A 9,979-nucleotide genomic window follows, 5' to 3' on the forward strand; every position below is an offset into this window, starting at 1 on the left:
ATTTACAAGTTATGACGTGTTTGTGATTTCATTTTTAGTTTTCCCTCATCCCATCAACTTTTATCCCCTATCTGACTGACTTTATTGGATTTCCCCAGGAAAGACAGACACACCCACATGCCATTGAGGAATTTCCAAGGACAGAACAGACGGGTTTCACACAATTGAAACTGCTTTCTGGATCCTTTGTACAAGATCATGTTAAAAAAAAACAAAACAAAAGAAAACAAAAAAAAACAACAACTGCTGGTTTGTTTAATAGTCACATTATTGTTGAATATATATTTTTTATATTTCAAATTATGTGCAGCCATTATCCTAAAAGTTTCTATCTTATCTGGACCTCATTTAACGTGCCAATTATATTTGTCAGTACATTAAGTAAAACACAAACACACACACACACACACACAAAGACACACACACACACACACACACACACACACACACACGCGTACATATGTACTCACTGCTGCCATATAATGACACCAAAAGGATAAATGGTAAAATCCTGGTTAAATGATATTCATTTGAGATGTAGATGACTGCGTTTGTATTTGTAACTCAAGAATTTAGTGGTCTAATGGTCACATATTTCATGTCATGTTATGACATCAACCAGCACATTATTGTATATCTTTATATTTTTCTGATATTAATATATCGCACTGCTGCACATTATTATTAATTACCTCTACTGCACTATCCACTTTCTGCTGTGTGTGAATTTAAATTTCTATTCTATTCTATTCTAGCCTGTCTTTCCACTATTTTTTAGAGCCAAACACTGCCATGAATGAGACTGGTGTGGATTAGTTATCAATCTGAGCAACCATATTCACCCAACACCATTCGAATTGAGATTTAACCCTGAAACTCAATATTCCCTTTACTTGCTCTAGAGTTTTGCAGAATAGCATCTTTTATTATGTTCGCACCGTCTGGCGTGAGAGAAGGAATAGAACAGCTCCAACTGTTTTTGAAGTACATATTTGACACATTGAAGTTCTGTGTAGAAGCCCCACACCAATAATTGTCCATTCTTGTTATAAAATGCAGAGGATACGTTTGTATAGTTTAGGTATTTGGACAAATTTAGCTGGAATACTATTTCAGTTGTGTCCTTCTCACATGCATATTTAAAACAACAACAAACTTAAAGTGAACAACTTAATTGAGTATTTTTTTATTTAAATAATCCACATATCAAGACCCGCACAAGTAAAGGAGTTACATTTTTGGAAAATTGTCTTTTAACCACAAAGAGACGAAAGGGAAATACCCCAAAACAGTTGAATTGAATCACAAATACATTTGTTTACTTAATAAGTAAACTGTGTACAATGTTAATGTGTCAGGGTCGTGTACGGTGGTTCAGAAGCAAAGTAATTCCCTGAAATGTTTTCTCACCCATGCAGAAATGCAATGTATCATCTTCAGTTCATGTAACCCTATACTCTGTATCCTCTCACTACGTCCATTAATCTATATATTATATAATATATTTTTTTAGCAAAAGTATTTATCATGCCACCAAAAATACCAAATACACTTTAAAAGACAGTTCTGTGCATACAAGAGAAATATTCTATGTTTCAAATACACCAAATGATGATCTTGAGATCAGTGAATATCCCTTTTTGACAAACACCTTCACCTTGTCATGTCTGGACAATTGAAAAAGCCGTCCTACAAAAATAGTTCTCACCCCCTGGGGGGTATTAATAGTCTCTAAGGCATCTACCAGATTTATAGTCTTGTAACCTACAGGGTCCCGGTGTATTGTCATACTCAGGTCTTTGTCTTTGCTGCCCATGTAGATGAGAGTTGCACTCCAGTAGACAAAATATTGGCCACTCTCAGGAATTGTGATGCTGTAGTTGTCCATGTGGTCCATTTCCTGGGGCCCTACGTTCCAAAGGAGGTATTGTCCATCTGCCGTGTTGCCTGAGGGTTTTGATTCTGTTGAACACAAGATGCAAAGGTTGATCAAATAGCTCTTTAAAAACAAAACGGAAAAAAAAATCACATATTTATTCTTGCTTTGCAAGTACAGATTACAGCTCATGTCTTTTGTACATGGCGGCACGGATTTTTGGGACGTTCATTTCTGAGCTACTTTGCAGTTCTCATCCGGCAAGTCTATGATTTTTTTTAAATTGTGGTTGAAAAAGGGAAGCTGATGAGTCAAATCAACATCTGAATTTGGAAAAATGCATATTGGAAGGCTACATGTTTTTCATGTTGGTTGACAGGCACCTGTAAAGGCATCCCGCTACACCTATGGGTGCAATGTGAGGACGTGGGGCACGTGTTTGATGCAAAAAGGCAGTGATGGGAAAACACCCTTTTGAGATGATAAGCTATCATACAACAATACACATAAGGGTTCAACCTCCCCTGGTCCGTCCAACAGATATGACTTAACTGCGTTGTTGCCTGGGAGATTGTCTGTGTCACTAGACACAACAAAACAAAAGGGCAGATATTCTTTGGACTATTCTTTGGAATATTCTTTGGATATTCTTGTTCAGGTGTTTGGACCAATTACCTGAACTGCAGGAAGGATTCAGTCCAAACGTGGAAGAAAAAATGGGGACAGGGTTTCAAGGACCGATTTTAAAATTTGACCCGGTACATAAATCGAAGGTGGACTCGGCACAAAACAGTCACCCTCTGACATTTTTAAAAATGGGGTTGCCACACATTTCATGCCAACTCCATTTCCACCACTTGATACTTAAAGATGTGAAACTGATGAAGAAAGAGATTTAGAACTGCAGGTGACGGCGCAGAGATCAGTAAAAAGGAACTTACCGACATCAATATGTAATCTTGTTCTGTTTGTCTGATTCCAGTCTGTGTGAAAAGAGGAATTCAGAACAATGTTAGTTGCAAATGGTGTTGCAGCAAATCAAGACTTTGTCTCATATCTCCCAACACAAGCATGTTTTTCTTTTGGATATCTTCTAAAAGAAGCGTCCTGGAGATGATACAGATAGCTTTTCCACAAACAGTGAACTTCAACTATGCAGGCCAGGACATCTTCCAATTTTATGATCTGAACTATTCCTGCCAGTAACCAGAAGATGTAATGTTTCAAATTGAATTGTTTGAATTAATTATTCAGATTTACATTAAAACATAGCTAATTTCGTGATTTTTGATTTTTTTTCTTTGGTCAGTTCTCACTGATGAATTGCTCAAACGTTTAAACTTAATTTTATACATACATTTTCTTTAAAATATATACTTGTATTTTTTTTTATTTAATATCTAGTCATTCTATGCATCGCGGTATCACATGAATTTAAAGCAATTCAATTCCTTTTCTGAGAAAAACAAACTTGAATAATATATGTTTAACAATTTCTGGTTTGATCTTGATCACTGGAAACCAGCCATGCTTCACAATAACAAAATAAATAGGATACCTGAAGGGTGTTTGGCTTGCTGCTTGGAGTAGCCAAGATGAGGCACATCTGCAACAGGCTTAGAGATAGGAAATCAAGTGTTATCATACTGGTAAAGCATTTCAAGAACCCTTGAATATGACACTTTTATCACACTTTCAAATTTTATTCTGTTCTTTGGCTCCACTGATTCCATATCATTTGAAAGGTGGGCGCTTGCCACTCAAATGTGAGAATCTGCACGTCAGGCTCAGACATCATAACCAAAGGCTGCATCATGTTTATGACACTGATTGAAAAATGGGATTTCCCTTTAAGAAATGTTCTTTATATCAGAATCTGAGTTCACTAACTTGGTCTCAAGTTATCTATCTGGGGAAAATAAGGAGCATTTGAAGAATGACCGCTCAATAACACATGCCAACAAACATCTAAGCTTTGACCAAGCTCTCCCATATAAAAGAAGCAACTTTGATTGGAAAAACTTGGAAGTTTTATTTGTACCGTGACCAAGCTCATAACTCAATTTTGCTCGTATATCAAATCAAATTTCCCCATTGAAATTAAATGAAACACTTTTGATCTGTTCCAAGTCCCCGTATTTGTTATGTGTTTCCAATAAGAAAAGTGTTCTTTAGAAATGACAAATAATGTTTGAGAAGTAGTAATACGTAATAAAAGAGAATGTTTATTAAGTGTATTAATCTTAAAGATTGGATAAAAAGTTTTTCGTCTCGTGTTCTATTGCTCTACTTACACACTTGACTTACCTACACACATAATGTTACAATTTATTGCTAACTTTGACTTGCATGCCGTGCTACACTTTATTGTGAAAATCCTTTTAGTTTAAACCTAATTTAATGTGTCATGCCTTCTCACAGATGATGCTCTCGGTCACGAGTACAAGTAAACAACATGCGCATCTCTGCAGCCTCGTCTGTGTCAAAAGCCCGTCCCGCTTGCTTGTATCTCAGATCTCGGCTCGTATCATAAACAGACTGAGCGATGGCTCATATCTTGACAATCTTGTAAGTCGATGCACTCATAAGCCATGGTTCTGCTGCCCTTTCAAGCTTAGCAGAACGTTAAATACTTAACTACCTCGAGCGCATCAACGTCTGTCACTGGGCATCGCTCTAAAATTGGTTCGGACACAGCCAACAACAAACAATAAAAATTGAAATATTCACCTCTTTTTGGTTGAATGCGGAGGGAAGAAGTCTGAATTCGTTGAGCATTGCAAGGGTGAACACCCCCGAGCAGCTGAGCAGCATAAACAGAGTGAGAAGTCTGAGACGTAACTCTTGTTGCTTCATTTCTTGGCAGTGTTTGAGGATGATGAGCAGAGACTTGTCCTCTCTCATGTTTATCCCTACCTCCCTGCAGGCATCTTCATGTACAATTAGCTTGGGTTCCATTGTGGTAGATCTGCTCTCTCTGAAACTTGTCATGCTGAGGTTTTTTATACTGGCAGGCCGGCATTGGGGCTGCAGCATACGCCTACACCTAAATTACTTCATTTGTCCAGTCACGGCTTAGGAGGGAAAGGAGGGAGATGGGAAAAGAGGGGAGGAGACAATTCATGAGAGTTTGTGTATAATCACCTAGCGGTATTATTGCAGACAATGATGGATAGTGCTCCCAAAAACATTGATTGGACTGTTTTTTTTTTAAATCTTTTAAAATAATCTATCCTCATGTTTTGATGGGCTGTATGACCAAATATCTGTGTATGAGACAGAGACTGGTTATGTTTTACCCATGGCTGCGCTTAATGACTTCCAGCCTTTGTGTCAGTGAAGCAACAAGCTTAAAAAGATAAACAGTGCATCAAGCATCAAGCCAAATATATCTGAATCAGTTTAGCTGGACCAAAGCGTCGTAGCTCATTTCTTCTTTTTTTTTCTTTTTTCTTTTTTTCTTTTTTTGTTTATCTCAGCAAAATTAAGAGGACTTTGATTTCATATTCTTCAAATGTGTTAGTAGGTGACAGTGATTGTTTTATTATCATAAAACAGTCAAGGCGCGATGTTACAGTGGCAGTTACAACTCCTTTCAGTAGACTGTGCAGGATGGATCCTTACATTTGGAAGTAAATCACGAGTTCACTGTGCCGTGTAAGTCTGCTTTGATTCAGAGAGAAAAGATTTTTGGGTCTTTTTCTTGTTGTTTTTCTATACACTTTGCATGGAGGATTCACCCTGTAAAGGAAAAAAAAAACATGAGGGCGAGAGCTCTCTGGAAGGGACTCAACCGACCAAAAGACATCTCTAGGAAGGCTGCGAGTCATGGGGGATAGGAGAAAACAGAAGTTGTAAAAAGGACAACCCTGGAAAGAAATGGGACTTATGTCATAAACCACATAGAGTAGAGTGATAAATTATTAAATAGAGCGGGCAACTTCTGGTTAAGATGGCCCGTTATTGTGACCTATGGAGACGGAGGGTCAGAACAACTGTGCTGATGTTCATAAAGGTCAACCAAAGTTTAGATCTGCATGGTTAGCCTGCAACCCAGAAGTTGTGGGGTCCAAAAAAAAAGGGCAAACGAAGTTTGGATATGCATTGCAGAATAATTGTGTGGAAAAGCCCTGGAGCGTTCCGGGGCCCTCATTCCTATGCCCGGGACTGCACGCCCCCTTTGTGAGTTTCACCAACCTTGCTTGTTGTATGATCTTGTTTAATACTTATCTGGATAGCTGTATGTCTTCCCCGTGCAACTGAACTTTAATTCAAATTAAATGCTGTGTGTCCAACACCACCAGGATGGTCATTTTTGAAACCAGTTATCGTCCTTGACAAGAGCGGCCACTAGGAGGTGTAAAGCTCTGGTGGAAATGAAGAGCGTGTGTTTTCAACAGTGTGGAAATTCCTAGAACGGAGCAGGGTGAGGGTGAGGAGGTGTACTGGGAGTTTTCCCTGGTGAGCTTGAGCATGAAAATATACCAGTGTTGATGTCTAGGGATGGTTGTTAGAGACAGTTCTTGTATTTGAAGTGAAATGTAGAGAAGCATGATACATTGACTGCTAGTGGAGATGGCCACATGCTTCACCAGAAATTGGATGATAGTTAATTTAACTCAGAAGCGTATTCAATTTTATCTAAGGAGAGAATCCGTGCAACTTTGCAAGTTGTATATTCTTTTAATAGGCGACTTAAATTGAGCATATTCGCACGTGGTGAATATGCCAGTATGGTACTGTTAGCACCATTGCTGTCCATCATGTGCAGCAGAGATAGGTCCACCCGGCTTCCTCTGGGCCAGTAGGGACATTTCCTTCCCCCATCATTATCTGGGTCAACTACGACCTCCCCTCCCAGTTACGAGGTGTGATTCCACAGAACTCTGCAATCGGGAGACTAGTGTCATTTGGATTGAGATGCAGCAAGGATCTCCTGTCCCTGCGTTTGTCACAACTCTTGCATCCGTCACCCGGACCCAGCGGCTAGGGAGAGAGCAACTGAGAAAAGACCTTTCGCTTCATATTCTTGGTGTTCAGTGCCTGGACACAGGGGCAATTCTTCACTCTAGTCGGAAGCTCCCAGAATTTCTCCACCAATGTTTGAAAAATGGTCCAGGCTTTCCTAGATGACATCTTCACCAAATAACAAGAGGTGATGGTTATGGTTAATTAAACTCTCGTGGATGGTAATTGAATTTTTTTGTCAAGGCCCAGGACATCACTCTGGCTCCGAAAGACAAGTGCCTCAAGTGGCTGCGGTCCATAACCCGTCTGTAGCATGCAGTGCAGAATTCCCCGCTGGGCAAGACATACAGGACTGTCTCAGAAAATTAGAATATTGTGATAAAGTTCTTTATCTTCTCTAATGCAATTACAAAAACAAAAATGTCATACATTCTGGATTCATTACAAATCAACTGAAATATTGCAAGCCTTTTATTATTTTAATATTGCTGATTATGGCTTATATCTTAAGAAAACTCAAAAATCCTATCTCAAAATATTAGAATATCATGAAAAAGTAATTTTTGTTTTCTTAATTGCATTACAGAAGATAAAGAACTTTATGACAATATTCTAATTTTCTGAGACAATCCTGTACTGCACCAGTCACTGAAAGGAAAATAGCTTCGGTTTTGCAGGCTCATCACGCCCTGAAGCGATGGAACTTGCGTGGGCCTTTGTCTAAGAAACCAAACGTGTCTTCAACATGCATATAACTGGTGGAACAAGTGGCGGTCATGGCCGTTACCTCGGTAGTTCAGTGTTGTCTATGGTTAGTTTCCTGAAACACTGCGCTTTGAGTTCCTCTACTAAAGCTGCTGAGCTGTCAATGCTGCTCAACACCAGCTTCGGATAAGAGACATAGCCCAGACGGGCGTCCATGAAATCCAAATCTCCTCGCAACCAAAGGCGCCGTCTTCACTCTTAGGCCTGTTGGAGAGTAATCCTAATTCATGCTGGTCTAAGTTGAAGCCTGTAAAGAGGAGACTGAGGTTATCTTAAGAAATAACACAGACAAGCGACTATTCTTTTGAGCTCTGCAGAGGGGGAGACTCAGCGCACCCTTTGGAGGCAAAATCCAAAGAATCCCACAGAGTTCCTCCTTGCTCGGGATTTTTATTGTGTGAATGTGTTTATTTACATAGCAATGTTCATTGGATAGTATAGTTCATGCATATGCTATGTCGTCCAGGATGGGAAACACGTGAAGGGTAGGTTTCTGTCCGGAAATGTTTATGCCCACTAGAAATTACGTTCGGGGGGGTAGGTTTTTATCTAAAGATGTTTGTCACCATTGAAATATAAGGTCATGGAAGGCACAATTCCAGGTCATTTTAAGGACAAAGGTCATTTGTGCTCAGGCATGTCTGGCTAACTTCGTGTGAGAAGTCAAAATAGCATAGTTATGAATATAGAAAGAAAACTCGAACAAGGCCTTTTTTTCGGGGTCTCAGAAGAGACCATCCCCAAAGCCTTAAGTGTCACGAGACGCGGGGCGGACTTGGGCAGGGAACCACACCACACAGCAGAAATCTAGATCGAAATCGCTTTATTTCGTTGAAACGGTAGGTAGGGTGTCGCTGGTAAGCCCCTGGCCCCGAGACAGAGTTGCACAGGGCTGGGTCTCACCAGGACGAGTTGCAGACAGGATGGGTTGCAGACGGGACGAGTTACAGACAGGATGGGTTGCAGACGGGACGAGTTGCAGACGGGACGGGTTGCAGACGGGACGGGTTGCAGACGGGACGGGTTGCAGACGGGACGGGTTGGTTGGTTGGTTGATTGATTGATTGATTGATTGATTGATTGATTGATTGATTGATTGATTGATTGATTGATTGATTGATTGATTGATTGATTGATTGATTGATTGATTGATTGATTGATTGATTGGATCAGAGGTTACACTGGCCGACTGGGTCCAGTCGTGGCAGGGCTCTGCATTGGTCTGAGAGCCACAATCCCCCGGCGCCAGGCAGAGCGTGCCGCTGCCCTTTATAGGGATCTTGATTAGCAGACTGCTGCAGCTGGCGCCGATTACAATTGGGATCAGGTGTGAAACCCTGACATTAAGCTTAACGGCAGGCCTGATCTGCACCTGGTTGAGTAACTGAGGTGGTGGTGATGATGCCACTGTAGACATCACTGCCAGCGGGTTGGATGAAACTTTTGATTCCGTGCAAGGCTGGTCTTGTGAGGGAAAAGTCCCCAGAGGTATTTGCATGTCCTGTATTTTTGCCTCTTCCAGAAGCATTGCTTACATTTTTACACACTCGAGACACTCCTGTGAATCATTGTGCAACAGTGTGATATGTTCTAACTTGCTGTAATGGGTTCTGTGAGGGTGCTTCTATTTTTTTACAAAACTTTCTCACCCTCTCTTCCAAATGAGCTTCGATCTTTTTCTGAGATTTCTGCCCTTGAAGGGGAAGATTTTCCTTGCCACTGTAGCCAAGTGCTTGCTCATGGGGGTGTGTTGAGTTTCTGTAATCATTTTCAAAAGTGTGGTCCAGACCTCCTTTAAATTGAAGCATCATAATTTAATTGTTTTATGATTTGGTGCCATATGAATAAAATTTGACTTAACTTGACTACTTAACTCTCTGTTGATGATGACAATTATAAATGTCTGTTCCTGTGCAAGGCTATAGATGAATATTATGATCAACCACTTTGATTAAGAATGTATTAATGGCGACGCCAAAGGATGAAACTACATGAGTGGTGTGAATGCAGTAAGGAGTGATGATATAAACATGCTACTGTGTGTACGTTGTAGCACATGGTAATACAAGTGTGCTTAAATATATAGAGGATCAAGTATGTGTCGGTTCATCAAGATTCATTACACATGGAGTGAAGATGTTGATTTTATCCACGGATGGATAGGATGGGGAATGAGTCAGAGAAACAGCACGTGTTAGAAGCTTTTAAGAGAAGGTCAGAGAAGCTAGACTGAGAGGGTGCGGTCATGTAAAGAGGAGGGATAGTGAATATTTCGATAGACGGATGCTGGGGTTGGAACTGCTAGGCAGGAGGTTCAGCGGAAGACCGAAGTGAAGATTTATGGATGGAGTGAAAGAGGACATGAAGTTT

At 40.3% G+C, this 9,979-nt stretch overlaps 1 protein-coding gene across 1 annotated transcript; it reads right to left on the reverse strand.

Moving 5' to 3' along the window:
• Positions 1–1,205: 1,205 nt before the first annotated feature.
• On the reverse strand, positions 1,206–4,876 carry LOC147220646 (uncharacterized). Its single transcript, XM_086170806.1, has 4 exons — positions 4,607–4,876; positions 3,435–3,492; positions 2,818–2,859; positions 1,206–1,962 (listed from the first exon to the last, which is right to left on the reverse strand). The coding sequence occupies exons 1-4, from the start codon at positions 4,865–4,867 to the stop codon at positions 1,589–1,591; spliced, it is 735 nt and encodes a 244-aa protein (XP_086026932.1). The 5' UTR covers positions 4,868–4,876; the 3' UTR covers positions 1,206–1,588.
• Positions 4,877–9,979: the final 5,103 nt, after the last annotated feature.

This window comes from Fistularia commersonii, chromosome 23 (genome assembly GCF_037954325.1).
Source record: "Fistularia commersonii isolate RoL2024-O1a breed Wild chromosome 23, RoL_Fcom_v1.0, whole genome shotgun sequence".
In the NCBI taxonomy this organism is placed as follows: domain Eukaryota; kingdom Metazoa; phylum Chordata; class Actinopteri; order Syngnathiformes; family Fistulariidae; genus Fistularia; species Fistularia commersonii.

Excerpts from the sequence above, each read along its gene's own strand:
- LOC147220646 (XM_086170806.1), bottom strand. The coding sequence starts at position 4,867 with ATGACAAGTTTCAGAGAGAGCAGATCTACCACAATGGAACCCAAGCTA. Across the intron at positions 3,493-4,606 it reads CCGCATTCAACCAAAAAGAG|CCTGTTGCAGATGTGCCTCA; the intron begins GTGAATATTTCA and ends CCTATCTCTAAG. Across the intron at positions 2,860-3,434 it reads GCAAGCCAAACACCCTTCAG|ACTGGAATCAGACAAACAGA; the intron begins GTATCCTATTTA and ends CTTTTCACACAG.